General features: G+C 42.6%; 1 protein-coding gene across 2 annotated transcripts in view; it reads left to right on the plus strand.

Annotated features, from left to right (window-relative positions):
• Positions 1 to 17797, plus strand: part of LOC122559510 (A disintegrin and metalloproteinase with thrombospondin motifs 20) — a 384605-nt gene that overhangs the window by 226472 nt on the left and 140336 nt on the right. For both annotated transcript variants that reach the window (XM_043709081.2, XM_087997440.1), the window contains 8 exons: positions 4012 to 4138; positions 5323 to 5533; positions 6429 to 6593; positions 7803 to 7967; positions 12639 to 12758; positions 13231 to 13338; positions 15367 to 15531; positions 17294 to 17593. In XM_043709081.2, the coding sequence (XP_043565016.2) occupies positions 4012 to 4138; positions 5323 to 5533; positions 6429 to 6593; positions 7803 to 7967; positions 12639 to 12758; positions 13231 to 13338; positions 15367 to 15531; positions 17294 to 17593 (1361 nt within the window). The remainder of the gene's footprint in view (positions 1 to 4011; positions 4139 to 5322; positions 5534 to 6428; positions 6594 to 7802; positions 7968 to 12638; positions 12759 to 13230; positions 13339 to 15366; positions 15532 to 17293; positions 17594 to 17797) is intronic.

Here is a 17797-nt window from a genome sequence, read left to right on the forward strand (position 1 = left end):
CAACTGTCTACAAATTCTGTCCTTCTGTTTTTAACCTGTGACATCACAGGTAGAAAACAGAGCATTTCTGCATTCTGGTTCCTGTTAGTACTCCCGAGCAATTAATGTTTCTTTGACACGTTCCCACAAACTCAATTCTTCCTTAAGTTTCGTTATATGGCCAGAGTGTAAGTACAGGTTGACGACCGTTGCTCCGAAATCTGAAGGATTTTCGTGAAGTTTTTTTTCCCACTAACACGATTGTTTGGCTTGCAAACAGTTAACCCAACTCCACACCCACTCGAAGCGTGTCACTCAGATGCAACGTGTGGGGGCGTGACCCAGCACTGGCAGGCCTCAATTCTGTTTCGGGGCCCGTTTTACTCAGTGCGTCTGCTGTTTGGTAAGATTTTTAAAAATTTCACCATCAAATTGTCACTTATTCCGAAATTCAAAAAATCCTGAATTCCAAAAACCAGTTGGTCCCGAGCATTTCGGATAAGGGATTTTCCCCCAAACCTTTATTGCCAAATTACATTTAAGACAAGCAATCCCAAGGACAGGTATGAATTATGTATGCAAAGGAGGGAGTTCCTGCTGATTGATTCCCCTCAAATCAGTCGGTGTTGCTCACTTCTTCCACGATAAGGTTTTAATTGTTTTCGATAGCAGATGTACTGCGGGTTTGGCCACAGTGGATGAAAGCATTATTACCTAATCTTTAAAAAGAAAAACTGCAACGCCAAAAATCTGAAATTAAAGTAAAAATTGTTCAAAATGCTCAGAAGAAAGGTAATCTAGTCCCAAAATGGTAACTCTGTTTCTCTCCATAGGTGCTGCCTGATCTGCTGAGTACTCGCTGAATTTTTTCTTTGCTTTTATTTTTCCGATCTTCGTTATACCTTGAAACGATTAACATTGGACTTGCACACAGACTTTCGGAAAATATTGCATGATGGGTCTGCAGTAAAGGGAAATCTTTGCAATTTTCTTCTGTAATTCTTTTTCCCGGTCTCCTCACTTGAAGGCATTGATTCCTTTCCTGTCACAGTTATGAAAGATTTTGATATTTTTCATGTCGGATGTGACCATTGTCACAAAGATCGGCGCAACATCTAGGGCTGAAGGGCTTGTACTGTGCTGTACTGTTCTATGTTCTACTGTTGATATGTGATTCCTTGTTCTGAGTACTGGTGGCCATTCAGCACATCATTGGATGTTCAACAAATGTAACCTTCCGTGCGGCTGAATTTCACCTCAAAAATCAGAAGTATGAGGAAAATTTCAGTAGCCCAAACACAGCCTGGGTGGAGATTAACTAACTCAACACAGACTGGGGGATCAAAACTGAAATCTTTCTCAGATATATGATGTGAATAATGCAGCAGAATGTAGCTGCACTTGTTTAATGTCAACACCACAATGTTGGAAAGTGAGCCAAATTAATTGTCCAAAGCTAAAGATTTTTGGGGAACTGGGGAAAATGGCTATGACCCCAGATTAGCCAAAGATAGCACATTACAGATCTGATGTATGATCTGTAATGTAAACATGATTCGAGACAAAAACCTGCAGATGCTGGAATCCAAGGTAGACAAGCAGGAGGCTGGAAGAACACAGCAAGCTGGGCAGCATCAGGAGGTGGAGAAGTCAACGTTTTGGGTGTAACACTTCAGCTGAAACGTTGACTTCGGCACCTCCTGATGCTGCCTGACTTGCTGTATTCTTCCAGCCTCCTGCTTATCTACCTGCAATATAAACGTGCCCGAATTCACCAGTATACCCCTGTGAATGGAAGCTAGTAGAAAACTTAAATTTTGTTACCAAAAGCTTCTAAATGTCTATAAAAATAAAGAGAATAGAGAAAGTAGGTTAGGTGAATTGGCCGTGCTAAATTGCCCGTAGTGTTAGGTGAAGGGGTAAATGTAAGGGAATGGGTCTGGATGGGTTGTGCTGGACTTGTTGGGCCGAAGGACCTGTTTCCACACTGTAAGTAATCTAATCTAAATGTTAGCCCTTTCGAGGATGAAAATGGTGAGGTAATAATGGGGAAACAGAGAAATGATAGAGGCACTAAACCAATACTTTGTTTCTATTTTCACAGTGGAAGATCATTTTCCCACAAAACTGCAGTTACTGCACAGGAACTTGGTGAAATTAATGCAGCTAGGGAGAAGGTCTGGGAGAAGGGAGAACTGATGGGATTAAAGGCAGATAAGTCGCCAGGGACTGATGGCTTGCACCCTGGGGCATTAACAGAGGTGGCAGCAGAGATAGTGGATGCATTAGTTATGACATTCCAAAACTTCCTGGATTCTGAAAATGTCCAAGTGGATTGGAAACATGCTAATGTGCCACCCTCATTCAAAAAAAGGAGATAGAGGGAAGAGGGAAACTGTAGATGTAGTGAGTTTGACCTCTGTAGTGAGGAAGTTGCTGGAGTCAGTCATAAAAGTAGGGATATCTGAACACTTGGAAAAACAAAGCTCAATTCATTATGTCAGCATGGTTTCATGAAGGGCATGATGTGCTTGATAAACTTGCTGGAGTTCTTTGAGGATGTAACCAGCAAGGTGGATAATGAGGATCTGGTGAATGTGGTCTAACTAGATTTCCAGAAGGTATTAGACCAAAGTGCTGCATAAAAGACTGATCCAGAAGGTTAGATCCCAGGCAGTCAAGGGTAGAGTACTGGCTTGGATAGGGGACTGGCTGACTGACAGAAAGTAGAGGGTCGGGCTAAATGGGTTCTTCTTTGGACGGCGAATTGTAACTAGTGGGGTGCTGCAGGATTCAGATCTCAGACCTTAACAATTTACAAACTTTATCAACGACCTGCAAGCAGGGACAGAGTGTACCACCTACTTTGTGGATGATAGTAAAATAGCTGGGAAAGCAGGCAATGATGAGGAGGTAAAAGAGTTGACAGATGGATATTAATAGGCTACAAGAATGAGCCGGATTCTGACAGGTGCGAGTTTCTCCATTTTGACTAGGAAATTATACAGGCAAATTATTATTTAAATAGGAAGCAGATTCAAAATTCATCAGTGGTGAGAGATCTGAGCGAGCGTCTTTGTTCGTGAATCACAGAAACTGGGTAGACAAGTGCAACATATGTAATAAGAAAGGCAGGTGGAATCCTGGCATTTGTAGCAAAAGGGCTGAATTATTGAAATAAAAAGGTGTTCTTACAATTATATAGGGAATTGGTGAAACCACACCTCGAGTATTGTGTCCAGTTTTCGTCTCCTTACTTGAGGAAGGATGCAGTGGCACTGGGAGCAGTTCACCAGGTTAATCCAGAGGTAAAAGGGTTATCGTATGAGGAGCTGTTAAATAGCGTGGGCTTTGTACTTGCTGGAATTCAGAAGAATGAGTGGGAAGCTGGTGGAGATATATAAAATGCTGAAGGGGATTGATAAGGTGGATGTTTGATCAGATGTTCTCCCTTATGGGACAGTCTCAACCAAAAGGTCATAAATATAGAGTGAGACGAGGGCAATTCAACACTAAGATGAGGAGAAAGTACTCCTCTCAGAGGGTTGTGAATATGTGGAGCTCACTGGAGACAGAGAATCAATCAACTTTTTCAAGAAAGAAATAGATATATTTCTGATGAAAAGCTGGCTAAGGGCTATTGGGAGCAAGCGGGAGGTGGAGTTGAGACCAGGATAAGATCAGCTATGATCATGTTAAATGGTGGAGTGGGCTCGGAAGGCTGAATTGCCTACTCCCGCTCCTAATTCCATTGTTCCTATGTACCACTGCTTTTGTCTTGATTTGTATTGCTCCCCATTCTCCTTTATCCTGGGAAACAGTGAACTTTGTTTCTTTAGAACATATTGCAATGGAATTATGTTGTTACAACCAGATGGTGGTTCTGTATATAATTGAGGTGTTTTGAAAGAAGCTGTCATATTCAGATATTGTACCTACCATATACTATAAACATCAGATTTGCCTTCGGGCAGGCTCTGGATTTGCTGTAAAACACAAAAATGAGTTCCAAACTGCTTCCATCTGTTACAGGGGAACGGAGGAGAAAGGTGGTTTGTGTGCGTAAGAGTGATCACTTAGTTGTTTCTGACCAAAGATGTGAACATTTACCTCGCCCAGTCCCTGACATTGAGCCGTGCAACACAGAATGTGAAGTAAGGTAAAGACCAATATTTTAGTTGGTCACTATGGAACAGAACTTTCAACAATGTGTTTCTGATTTGAGTCACTGAGATATCTGCTACAGAGGAAATCATAGGGGTCGTGTTATCAAAGGCATATGCTCTTCACAATGACCGTACTTTTAAACAGAGGTGGCAATGAACAAAAGGGTGACAACGCTGGAGGGAACAACTGAGTTGTAAATGACATTGAATGATGCGTGGAAGCAGCCTTTTATTTTGAACAGTCTTGTTGTATATCTCATTCTAATATAAATCCATTTCTGCCTTAACCTGGGAATCAAGGGCAATCCACTTGGACTCATTTTGCATTCCTGAAAATGGAACTCTGGGATGACCAGACCTTCACTTTATTTGTGTTTTGTTTTCCATCCTGGAAGTGGAGCAGATTTGGGGTCAAATGCAATTTTATTTGCAACTTTAAAGTCACTGCCTCGCAATTTGCAATTGCCGCAGTTGCACTCACGGCAAAATTGCAACGTCCATTTCTTCCCCATCCTCCCCACTCCCTAGATATCTTCGCCTCTGGGTCCAGCCTCCCCGATTCTCAGCAGGATTATGATCACAACCCATTTGTTAATTTGTTCAGGTTCACACGAGAAAGCAATCTTTGTACTCAGGGAAGTACTGCTGGCCACCCAGGGAAGCTCCGTTAAGAGTTGGTGCTGTGTGTGAGAATAAAATGGGCACATAGACAAATGTGTTGGTGCTCTATTGAAGTTAATGTGTGTTGACTGCTGGCAACCCATTTTGTGCCTGGAAAATAAAGAGCTGGCACTCAAATTGCCTGAGATATGATGGGCACCTCAGACAGCTGAAGTCCACTGGATGTAGTTTTAATTTGGGTGTGCAGCTGGTTATCCCAGAGAGTGTGTGAGGCCGTCTGCGTTGTGTGGCTCACTGCAGTGATGCCCTGCCCATTATGATCAGATATCAAAAGTCTCCCCACTGCGGTGTTGTACCTGCAGCCTTTCCATATTGTTGCTTGGGGGGGAGGGGATGTGGTAGAACAAAAATATTCACTCCTTGATGAGTGTGATCAAAATCGTCAGGTCAGAAGAAAACTTTGCATAATCTTATGGATGTCGCATAGAATTAGTTCTTCTCGGTTGAATTAAAAACGATTGACTTTACAATATAAGTAGCTCTGCTTTGATTCTAGGTGGCACACAGTAGGTAAGAGCGAATGTACGGCACAGTGCGGACCAGGCTACAGAACGCAAGACATTCGCTGCATGAAGTATACCCACGGCAAAGGACCCAGTGAGTCAATAGACGACAGATACTGCAGGGATCAGCCAAAACCTCCCAGCAGAGAGCCCTGTCATGGTGACTGTCACAGAACCAGTTGGCATTATACATCCTGGTCACAGGTAATGGTTAGAGCGTGCAACCCAACTCCCTCAACCCATGGACACACTTACATTTATTAGACATACTTTCATTGGCATTGAAGGTTCGGCAATTAGCAGCTCCATGCTCTGAAGTCAGTTTTGTTCCCCTTACTGGAGGAAGAATGTAATTGCTTTCGAAGAAGTTCTAAGAATGTTTACCAGATTAATTCCAGAATTGAAATTGTTGTCTTATGAGGAGAGATTGAATGGGTTAGGCCTTTACTTGCTCGAGTTTAGAAGCATGAAAGGAGATTTAACTGCAGAGTATAAGTTGCTAAAGGGGATTGACAAAGTAGATATAGAATGGACATTTTCACTTGGAGGGCAATCTAGAATGAGAGCTCATAATTTTAAAGGGTGGCAAATTTAAAACAGTGATGAGGTGGAATTAATTCTCTCAAAGGGTTGTGAATCTGTGGAATTAAGTGCCATGGAATATGTTGGATGCTGTGACACTGAATAAATTTAAGGTGAGGATAGACAGATATTTGATTTGTGATGGATTAAAAGGCTATGAGGAGCAGGCAGGAGAGTGGAGTTAAGCCTGAGATGAGATGAGCCATGGTAGTATCAAACGGTGGAGCAGGTTTGAGGGGATGAATTGCTTACTCCTGCTCCCAGTTCTTATGTTCTGATTTTGTTTGAAAATTGAACTTCAGTCAGAGAGCATTGATGATCATTCATATTGTCTGAATTTATAAAACACACATTTACTAACATAGGCAATACCCACATGCATTGAGATGAAGTCCGTGCAGAAAGAAGGGCTGCTTAGAGTACAAAGAGAATAATACTGTATTTCCAAGTTGTAACACACCTTCATTGGGCATTCCCACATACACAACCTTACAGATCGTTTGTTTGGTTTTCTCAGTGTTCAAAAACCTGTGGCGGTGGAACACGGACCCGGGAAGGGTACTGCATGAGCAACCTTGGCAGACACCTTGTTAACCAAGAGTGCAATGAGCATCAGAATGTTCTATCGCAGATTTGCAATGAATTTCCCTGCCCTGAATGGACGGCCAGTGAATGGAGCGAAGTGAGTAAAGCATTAAGGAGTTAAAAGAGGCAAAAAAGACCAAGCAAATGTTATTGCTAACCTTAGGAATATCTAATATAGAATTCAAAGTGTTACTGCACAGTGTTAGACTGGAGGAAACTCGTGACTATATTTGCTGTTCAGTTTATAGCCATCAGACATTGCCTGGACTCTGTATCAAAGAGACAGGGAGTATCTGACTGTGACCCACTCAGAGCTGTATTAAGTAGACAAAGTGTAGCATCAACAGAGGCCTGAGAATCCATAACTTGCTCTCTCCCTGAACTGTGTTGCCATATGGCCTGTGGGAAAACTAAAATAAAAGTTTGTAATTTAGACAAAATGTACAAGTTCCAACCTGATAGGTTAATGTTTTCTCAAACTGTCCATACAGTTATAAAATATATATGACAATAGCTCCAATATAAGCAAGAGTTTAATGAAACAAATGAACTCTGAGGATGAATACTAGAATTTGCAGCAAGTACACATCAAGGACTGTATAGAATGATATCCAGTTCTCCAGTCTTGTCCTGCATTTAGTTATGTTGTATCTTAACTCTAGTTAAGCTATTTCAGATCCATAACTAGCTAGCCTTTCACAAAATCTTATCATCTCTGTCTTGAAAATTCCTGTTGTTCCAGTATCCACAGTCTTCTCATGGAGACAGTTCAAGATTTCCACCACCATTTTTCTGTGAAAAGGTATCTCCTGACTTTACTGCTGAACAGCATAACCCTAATGTTCAGAACGTTATGCTGGATTTGCCCATCCATGGAAAAAGGGGGGGAGATCCCAGAACAAAAGCACCGGAGCCTTCAAATTAAAGCTAGGCCATTTATAATTTGTGAATGAAGCTTTTTGAATAGAGGTTCTTTCGCTCTTCCATCCTGAGAAGCAAACTGTGTGGAGTTTGCACATTCTCCCCATGTCTGCGTGGGTTTCCTCCGGGTGCTCCAGTTTCCTCCCACAGTCCAAAAACATGCAGGTTAGGTGAATTGGCCATGTTAAATTGCCCATAGTGTTAGTGAAGGGGTAAATGTAGGGGAATGGGTCTGGGTGGGTTGTGCTTCGGCGGGTTGGTGTGGACTTGTTGGGCCGAAGGGCCTGTTTCCACACTGTGAGTAATCTAATCTAATGAAATGTAAGCTGTTAACAAAGGGACTGAATTTTCAGCAACCATTAAATAGCCACTTACATTATTCTAGTGTCTCGTGACGTGTGGAAAGGGCACAAGACATCGACAAATATCATGCCTACTGAATAATGAACAACTGCAGGATGACTTTTGCAATCCAAGTATCAAACCAGAGGCTGTCGGAACCTGTGAGCTGCAGGAGTGCGCGTCATGGCAAGTTGGGGTGTGGGGCCAGGTGAGTGGGTGTCCCTAAGTTTGCTCGATGTACGTAGGGGATTAAGTGCCAAGTATGCCAGGCTTGTAGGCAGGAAACTGGTGCTGTAGCTCTGCATTTCCAAAGACTCACACTCCCAACACATAGAATCACTGATCAACAGGGGCTGATGTGATGTGCGACCAAGCTTTGCTCAGGGAACATCTGACACGGTGATAAGACATGTTTATCTCAAGTAGCTTGCGAGAAATTCCTGGTACCTGTTTCTCTTATGTGGAGCCAGAAGTTTTATTCATTATTGAAGTGAGTGTTCTCCATGATGGCAGGGAATAAAGTTAGATCTCTGTTCTGGACTAAAAAGTCAGGCCACTCAAAACATTCTTAAGCAGGTGGCCCAGACCATGACTAATGGTTTCCATTTCCTCATTATGACATCATTTGTTAAGTAATAACACACTCTCTTACTCTGTGTATGCCTTTTGATATAAATGTTTTAACTTCTCATCTTTCTGCTGTAACTCAATAAGTGTAGCAGAGCTAAACATACTGGCATGTTTACCTAGTTGTTCCTGCTCTGTGCCACTTATCTGATCAAAAATGTCTCAGATAAAGCTATGTCCGCTTCCTTATTTGTGCCTTTTGATCTCTCCTGCTTCAACTTCTTCCTCTGTGATCTTGTGATCATAGAATCTGGGAAAATTCCTGGATAAACATCCTTCATTTCTTCAGTTGCCTGCGTCTCCACTGGCTTTTCAACTAGAGTAGGCAGCACACCTACCGGTGAATCAGCGATATCATTTGCAAGGACAAATTGTATTCCTGGAGCTGAGAATTTGTCCAGTATTCCTACCACAGATTCTCCACTTTTCTCTGGACTCTCTAGCCTCACTTTACATAACTGAGCATGTTTTGTCTCATCGTGAATTCCTGTCACCAGTACCTTTCTGGCGATAGTCCCTCAGGAGTACACATCACCTCATCCTTCGGCATTACAGACTGAGAGGATCCTGTGTCTCTTACTATTGTAACCTCTTTACCTACTGCTCCTGGCCTATGTGAATACACTTTACCCTTACATGTGTATTTTTTAAGCAAATGTGGCACTTCCTCCTTAACCAACCTCTGATTATCTTGTACACTCTGAGGCAGTTGTCCAACTTCCCTTGTGCCTTTTGTTACTAGTCCAACAAAACTTCCAGGCTTGTCTGGTTTTCCTAAATATGGCTTTTCTCCTAGACCACCAACAATTTGATTTCATGTGGCCCACTTTGTTACAATGAAAACACTGGAGCTTTTTAACTTCTTTGTCCCCTCAAGGGTTGTTTTTTAATCCTTATGATCTTCACTGAAATCTACCTTTGCCTTTCCACGTGAAGATTTCTCTTTGCCCCAATTTCTGTCCCTCATGGACCAAGATTGATTCTGGAAACCAAACCGTGTTTTATGCACCAGCTCATAATCATCAGCCACTTCAGCTGCTAACCAAGCCATTTTAACTCTCTGCTCTTCCACATGAGTTTGCACTATTTCCTCACTAAACTTACCCTCAGATTTTATCTCCAACCTTTTTAGCTGATTTTCCTTTTTAAGGGTCAATTTCTGAACTTCAAACGCTCTCTCTTTTTGCCCCTCTCTTCTGCTGCTCTCTCTTTTTCCCTCTCTACTGCTTTTAATTGTCACTCAAACTGTTTCATTTCTGCTGCCCTTTCCTTATCTCTCGTCTCTAACTCAAGCTGCTTCATTTGCAATTGAATTCTTGCCATCTCTATAGATTCTGATGGTTCCTGTGGCTAGTTTAATGCTGAGCTACTGCTGTAATTATCTCTCCTTTCCTCACAGAAGCAGACAGTTCCAATTCCAGCTTCTCTGCTAATTCCTGCAGCTTGGTCTTATCCACCTTTTGCAAAACTTCCAAAGTCACTGCATCCATTTCCAGAAAGCTTTTGGCGACTGAAAGAGCCATTACTATCCCAACCTTTGTCTACCTGACCAAACCAACACCCTACCCCTCACTGTTTAAAATCCAGCAAAGAGCCCTCAATCTCTGTTGGACTAAGCCAGACCACTCTTAAGCAGGCAGCCCCAGACCTTAACTTTGCAATTTGTTTTGGTAAGTGTACAGTAAAAATAACCTAGAGTAAGTTAGCTAAGTTGACTACCAGGTTTTAAACCAGACAAACATTTATTCACAAAATTATACAATGAAACACAAAGAGCAGAATAAAGAACCCCTACAGAACTCAGGCTATCCAAACTAAGACTTAATTATGCTGTTCCGAATATACATAACAGTCCCAATAAGCAAGCCCCCTTAAAAAACAGTAAAAATCGAATAAATGCTTCCAGGTGGAAGAAAGAAAGGCAGAAGGAGAGAGAGAGAGAGCTGAACACCCAACTAGTTCTGGACTGAACTTGCTCAGCTAGAGAGTTGACCACTCCTCTTTCATTATACAGGTAACTTCTAAAACATAACCATTTTGGCCTGAAGTCGCATCTGTTTACATATAACCACAAAGGCCTCTCAATACCCCTTAATCTCTGTACCAAACCAGTCTACTCAGAACCGGGGGCTGTTTACGACCCCTCTGTAAAAAGACTAAGGACACAGTATCCTTGAGAAAAGGAACAGCTTTTAGAAAAAAAGGACCAGCTTGGTGACACCTCTTTGACATGGTGGTTAGTACTGCTGCCTCGCAGCACCAGGAACCCGGGTTCAAATCCAGCCTCAGGCGACTGTCTGTGTGAAGTTTGCACATTCTCCCTGTTGAAACTTTATTGCTGGAACAGCACAGCACGTCAGGCAGCATCCAGGGAACACGAGATTCGACGTTTCGGGCACAGGCCCTTCTTCAGGAATGAGCAGAGAGTGTTCAGCAGGAGAAGATAAAAGGTAGGGAGGAGGGACTTGGAGGAGGGGCGTTGGAAATGTGATAGGTGGAAAGAGGTCAAGGTGAGGGTGATAGGTCGGAGTAGGATGGAGGCGGAGAGGTCAAGAAGAAGACTGCAGGTCAGGAAGGCGGTGCCGGGCTGGAGGGATTCGGCTGAGACAAGGTGGGGGGAGGGGGGATGAAGAAACTGGTGAAGTCCAAGTTCATCCCCTGTGGTTGGAGGGTTCCCAGTCGGAAGATAAGACGCTCCTCCTCCGACCGTCGCGTTGTTGTGGTTTGGCGGTGGATGAGTCCAATGACCTGCATATCCTCGGTGGAGTGGGAGGGGGAGTTGAAATGCTGTGCTACAGGGTGGTTGGGTTGGTTCGTCCGGGTGGCCCAGAGGTGCTCTCTGAATCGCTCCGCAAGTAGGCGGCCTGTCTCCCCAATATAGAGGAGGCCACACCGGCTGCAGCGGATGCAGTAGATGATGTGGGTGGAGGTGCAGGTGAATCTGTGGCGGATATGGAAGTTTCCTTTGGGGCCTTGGAGAGAAGTGAGGGGGGAGGTGTGGGCGCAAGTGTTGCACCTCCTGCGGTTGCAAGGGAAGGTGCCGGGAGTGGAGGTTGGGTCGGTGGGGGGTGTGGATCTGACAAGGGAGTCGCGGAGGGAGTGGTCTCTACGGAAAGCTGATAGGGGAGGGGAGGGAAATATATCCTTGGTGGTGGGGTCCGTTTGGAGGTGGCGGAAGTGACGGCGGATGATGCGCTGTACATGGAGATTGGTGGGGTGGTAGGTGAGGACCAGTGGGGTTCTGTCCTGGTGGCGGTTGGAGGGGCGGGGCTCAAGGGTGGAGGAGCAGGAAGTGGAGGAGATGCGGTGGAGGGCACCGTCGACCACGTCGGGGGGGAAATTGCGGTCCTTGAAGAAGGAGGCCATCTGTGTTGTACGTATTTTGAACTGGTCCTCCTGGGAGCAGATGGGGCGGAGACGAAGGAATTGGGAGAATGGGATGGCGTTTTTACAGGGGGCAGGATGGGAGGAGGTGTAGTCCAGGTAGCTGTGGGAGTCGGTTGGTTTGTAGTAGACACATTCTCCCTGTGTCTGTGTGGGATTCCTTCGGGTGCTCCAGTTTCCTCCCATAGTCCAAAGATGTGCAGGTTAGGTGGATTGGCCATGCTAACTTGTCCATAGTGTTCAGGGATGTGTAGGTTAGGTGCATTAGTTAGGGGTAAATATAGGATAATAGGGTATGGGTATGAGTCTGGATGGGCTACTCTTTGGAGGGTCGAAGGGCCCGTTTCCACACTGTAGGGATTCTATTGTATTCTGTAACATTAAGTAGCTCCAAGATGGCATGTTGCTAATGAACGACTGGAACTGAGGCACGCCTAGAGTCAGTAATCCTACGTATGAATTTAAGTGAGGGTACAATTCTCTGAATCCTTGAGAATACTGTTTGTAATTTGTCAGCCTGACAAGTTTATTGATGGAACTGGGAGGTGTAAAAGTAAAATTCTGCAGATTCTAAAAATCTGAAACAAGCAAAGACAATGCTGGAGAAACTCGACAGATCTGGCAGCATCTGTGGAGTTAATATTTCGAGTCTGGTATGATGTCTTCAGGTGTAGAAGTGTCACTTAGGCACTAGAACTGTTCTGGGTAACTCTGCAAGACAACGTCATAAGTTACAGAATATAATATTTATTAAGCAGAATTATTTGTTCACATACGTCTGAAAAAAAATGCAATTTGAACAAGTATTTTTCCTGAATGTATTGTCATATGACAGACTACTGACCTTTATCCTGTTGCTTGTCACTAGTGTGCTGCTACTTGTGGACATGGATACCAAATGCGTGCAGTGAGGTGTGTAGTAGGTGCTTATGGTGCAGTTATAGATGACAGAGAGTGCAATGCTGCAACTCGTCCAAGGGATAGCCAGGTAAAGGAAAACACAAATTCTGTTTCTTTCAATCAGTTACTTTAGTGGAAACAGTAAATGTTCTAAACTAAAATGTTACATTTCCTTGAAACTTCAACCACTGTAACAATGAGAGATTTTCAGCTGACTATTGTGCTGTCACTTTTTGGAGTGATTCTCTTTAACAGTTCAACATACAAATGGCCACAGGCTGTCTAGTCTGTAGCACAAGGTAAAGGCTGTGACTAGGAATTACTCTGTACAGTATGTATTAATTTAGCTGCAAATAAACACAGTAAAGATCTTCAAGTAATTGGAATCCATATGCTTTATTTGTGTTGCATTTAGACAAAGCAAGAATATATTTGCACATACTACTTGAGTATGAAAGTGGCACTCGATAGAATGTTCTCTCCCATGACTTAAAAAAAAATCACCCAAAGTTCATCACGCAGTACAGATTGTTTTTGTGTTTTGTCAAAATTCTATGCAGGAGTGTGAGATGCCTCCTTGTTTGGAGCCATCGAAGATAGTCACGACCACAAGCCCAGCTGTTCAAAGAGGGATGATGACCCAATGGAGATATGGATCCTGGACTCCTGTAAGTGACTCTATTTTAATAAGAAACTATCACATCTAAGTGAAATGTGAAGAAATGCACCTTGGGAGGGCTAAGATAGCAACAGAGTGTGCAATAAATGGCACAACTTGACAGGTGTAATCTAGATCTCCAGAGAAAGTTTACAATGGAGATATGTAAATCCTTAAGCATAGCATGACAATTGATAAGGTGTTTGAAAAGGGCACATGGGTTTATAAGTAGGGGAAATCGGTACACAGCAAAGAGGGCATGCTAGAATTTTATGAAGAACAGTATTAACTTGTATTTATGTAGCACTTCTAATGTCCCAAGGCAATCAATAGGAATATTTAGATTTAGATTAGATTACAGTGTGGAAACAGGCCCTTCGGCCCAACAAGTCCACACTGACCCGCCGAAGCGAAACCCACCCATACCCCTACATTTACCCCTTACCTAACACTACAGGCAATTTAGTATGGCCAATTCACCTGACCCTGCACATCTTTGGATGGTGGGAGGAAACCGGAGCACCCGGAGGAAACCCACGCAGACACGGGGAGAACGTGCAAACTCCACACAGTCAGTCGCCTGAGGCGGGAATTGAACCCAGGTCTCTGGCGCTGTGAGGCAGCAGTGCTAACCACTGTGCCACCTTGCTGCCCACATGTTGTGAATGAAGATTTGATTTCAAACTTGTTAGGAAGATGGGACAAAAGCTTGTTAAAGAACTACATTTTAATGATTTTTAAGAGTTACTTTAAGGAGAATAAAAAATCAGAAAGACATGAGAATTAGAAGGGTGTTCCGTAACATGGGATTTGGGTAACTGAAGGCTTTGACACCGGCATTAAAGTAATTAAAATGGAGGGTACTAAAGAGGTAATAATGGCATGTGGGAAAAAGGCACTACATGAACCATGGGTGACTTCAATCTTCATGTAGATAGGGGAAACTCAGATTGGCAGAGGTAGCCATGACAAAGAACGCACAGTGTAGATTAGGGACTGTTTCCGACATCAATATGTTGTAGATACCATAGATCAGGCTATTTTGGATCTGGCAATGTGTAATGAGGAAGGTTTAATAAATTATCACAGAGCAAAAGATCCCCAAGACAGCAGTAAGTATAACATTGTAGAATTTAGCATTTGGTTTGAGATGGTCGTGCTAATATCAGGCTTTCAAAATTAATGTTCAGTCAAGTCTGATTCTCATGTTGGTGGAGGGACATTTGCAGGTCTTTATTTTTTCTCATTCAAGGCTTTAGTTATTGGTTTTAGTCCTTTCCTCTTTGGCAGCTTGATTGTTGATGGTTAAGAGCAAAGAAAGGATGCTAAGTAAATCCAGTGGCATCACAAGTGGGCGATCTGTACCTACCATTCTGCTGCTAATCAGTATTTACATGCTCATGCATAGCTATCTGTCCATGATGGAAGAGAACAATCTTTATGGGGCTCCAGTTCAGCAGACAGATGTAGAGAAAGCTGTACCATGTGCTCAACACAAATCTGTAGTTAAATGACATACATGATAAACATTGCTGCGTTTTAACAGGCGCCCTTTTATGCCTGCTGTTTCTTGCAAGGTACCTCCAAGTTACTGCAATCTCCTATCCAGACAGGCATCAGATAGCTAATACAATTTCCACTGCTGTCTCTCAACAACTGGTTCGCAATATTTCTGTATGATCTGCAGTGGAACTCCAGATGTTTTGATGTGAATGTAGCAGTGCTCTACTTAGAAGAATAGATTAAACACTAGTAAAATTTAAGGGCCACTTAAATAAATGATTCAGACTGTTCCAGTTTTATTGAGTTCCCTATTTCTGTTTTAAACATTGCGAACATACATTATAGTTGACATTATGCATTCTTGTGAAGTTTATGTGACTCGCCTAGTTTAAATTGTGAAGTTTTAAATTTAACATGTGATATGTGGAAATTTGTGTTTATATTTCCCTGGTGTTCCTTCTTGCCATTGTTGAAAATGTGAACGGTCATTATAAGAATGAAACAATTTGATTTTTAAAGCTTGTTATTGTTGTAGTGCTCAGTTACCTGTGGGAAAGGAGCACGTGCTCGCTACGTCAGCTGCAGAGATGCTCAAGGCGGCATTGCCGATGAATCTTTCTGTGCCCACTTGCCTCGCCCTCCTGAGACAATGACGTGCTTCAGTCCCTGTGGACAATGGCATGCTGGGGAATGGTCACCCGTAAGTGCTCCATCTTCTGCTATGAGAGAACTTTAGTGTTAGAAAACCATGACCTTTTATTCAAAACACTACCCACATAAATACTCATGACAAATTGAATGGGAGTCCACATTCACATGGAGGAGGATTTGTTCACATTGAATTCTGGCTGGGGTGGGGGGGATGTGGTGGAAGTCACATTGTTATTACCTTAACTCTGACACCACCCTCTTTGGGGGAGAGAACACACAAACTCCAGATGGCTTTTTTTCTCTCAACTATACCTTTTTTGTAATAAATGGTTTGAGGAAACCTTATCTTACAATGCAGAATATTTTTTTTCTCTCCTTTATACAAGAAGAGACATAGAATTAAACCTGGGAACTTAGACTAACCAACCTAACGTTAGTGATTGGAAAGTGCTGGAATCTATCCCAAAAGATCAAAATCATCTGAAAACAAATGCAAGGTAGAAAAATAGTAAATATGTAACCCAAAAGGCTAGCTTATCATTAACCAACCTGTTGGTATCCTTTTGAAGAGGTAATAGAAAATGTAGACGTGGATAATGTTCAGTCCAACAACGGCATTTCCAAATCATGGATAATGTGATATACTTTGATTTTAAAAAGTCTCTGATAAGCTACCACATGGTCAATTCAAGATAAAGATTAAGGCATGTGGCATAAGGGGCAAGGAATTGGATGCATAGCAAATGTAGCTAAAGAAATAGGAACAGTTGGAGAAAAGGATAGTTTTCCATATTAGGAAAAGGTTGAAAGTGAAGTTACCCAAGGATAAGTGCTGGAACCACTGTTATTCCAAATGTCCGGAGCTTGACAATAAGCGAGTCAGTATCAATATTTGAAGGTAATCCCAAACTGGGAACTAGAGTTAACATTGAGGAAGGATTCAGCAAAATTGAAGAGGTCATTAGAAGACTTGCAAACTCATCAGTTGGGTAGCTAATAAACTTTAACATAAAAGATGAGGTCGTAATTTTATTTTTTCCATTAAAGTATATCACCTATGTCTCCAAAATACTGAATGGAGTAGAAGAGCAAAGGGTTATTGAGATATAGATGAATAAATCTTTAAAAGCAGCGTCTCAGGTCGGCAAATGAATTTAAAAAGCTAACCAGCCCATGAGATGCAATTAAAAGGATATAGAACTCAAGACTAACCAATCTATGTTAAACCTTCAGGCACTTCACCTGACGAAGAAGCAGTGCTCCAAAAGCTTGTAATTTTAACTAAATCTGTTGGTCTATAACCTGGTGTCGTGTGACTTCTGACTTTGTCTGCACCATCCAACACCTGCATCTCCTCAATATTTGAAACCTGTTAGGCTGTGTCTGGTGTGCTAAGTGTAGATCTGGTTTTCATACCTTAAAATGGACAGCAGTGCCTTGTAGCAGGAGCAAGAAATGTTGAGAAGAATTGAGCCAGAGTTGAGTTTGGGCTTTTTCCTTTTATGAAAGAAAAGTTCCATTAGAGACTTAATGTATCTTAGAACTTAACTTGAAATCCCTACTGTTGTGGAAACAGGCCCTTCAGCCCAACAAGTCCACACTGATCCTCCAAAGAGTAACCCACCCAGACCCATTCCCCTACCCTATTACTCTGCATTTACCCCTAACTAATATATTTTAAAATCATTTTAAAATAATACATAGTTGCGTAGATAGTTGTGGAGACATCTTTCTGGCCATTAAGGGAGTTACATGCTCTTTGTAAATGGGACTAACATTGACAATTCCTTGTTTGTTTCTTTTCCCTGCAGTGTTCTGTCAGTTGTGGTTCTGGGAGGGTCACTCGTCAGGTTGTTTGCACTAGCTACCACCATCAAATCACGATCACGGATGATAGTGACTGCAATGCCATAGGGAAACCGCCTCAGGAGCAAGAATGCAGTATGCCCCCGTGCCCCCCGACGTATCACCAACATGACTACCCTGCACAGTTCCCACAGCGCGATTATCCACAAACCCATGCGGACTATCCCTCCCAGGACGTGGCTGGTCAAAATACGTGGAACAGCCCATCACGGGGGAGTCAGTGGCGGACAGGACCTTGGGGAGCAGTAAGTGATGTACACAGTTTAAAGATCGTTTGTTGAATAGCCAGCTACCAGTTCCTTTTTTTTTTAAACAAGGACAGTTCAGAAGAATTGAAAATTTCAAAACTGAGATTGACAGATTTTTATTGGGGGATTGGTATTAATGATTACACAAACACAGGAGGTCAATAGAGTTAAGATACCAATCAACTGTGCCCTAAACTTATT

The sequence above is a fragment of the Chiloscyllium plagiosum genome, unplaced genomic scaffold, assembly GCF_037043375.1.
Source record: "Chiloscyllium plagiosum isolate Xiang-an unplaced genomic scaffold, Cpla_swu_hap1 HiC_scaffold_19, whole genome shotgun sequence".
NCBI classification, from domain to species: Eukaryota; Metazoa; Chordata; class Chondrichthyes; order Orectolobiformes; family Hemiscylliidae; genus Chiloscyllium; species Chiloscyllium plagiosum.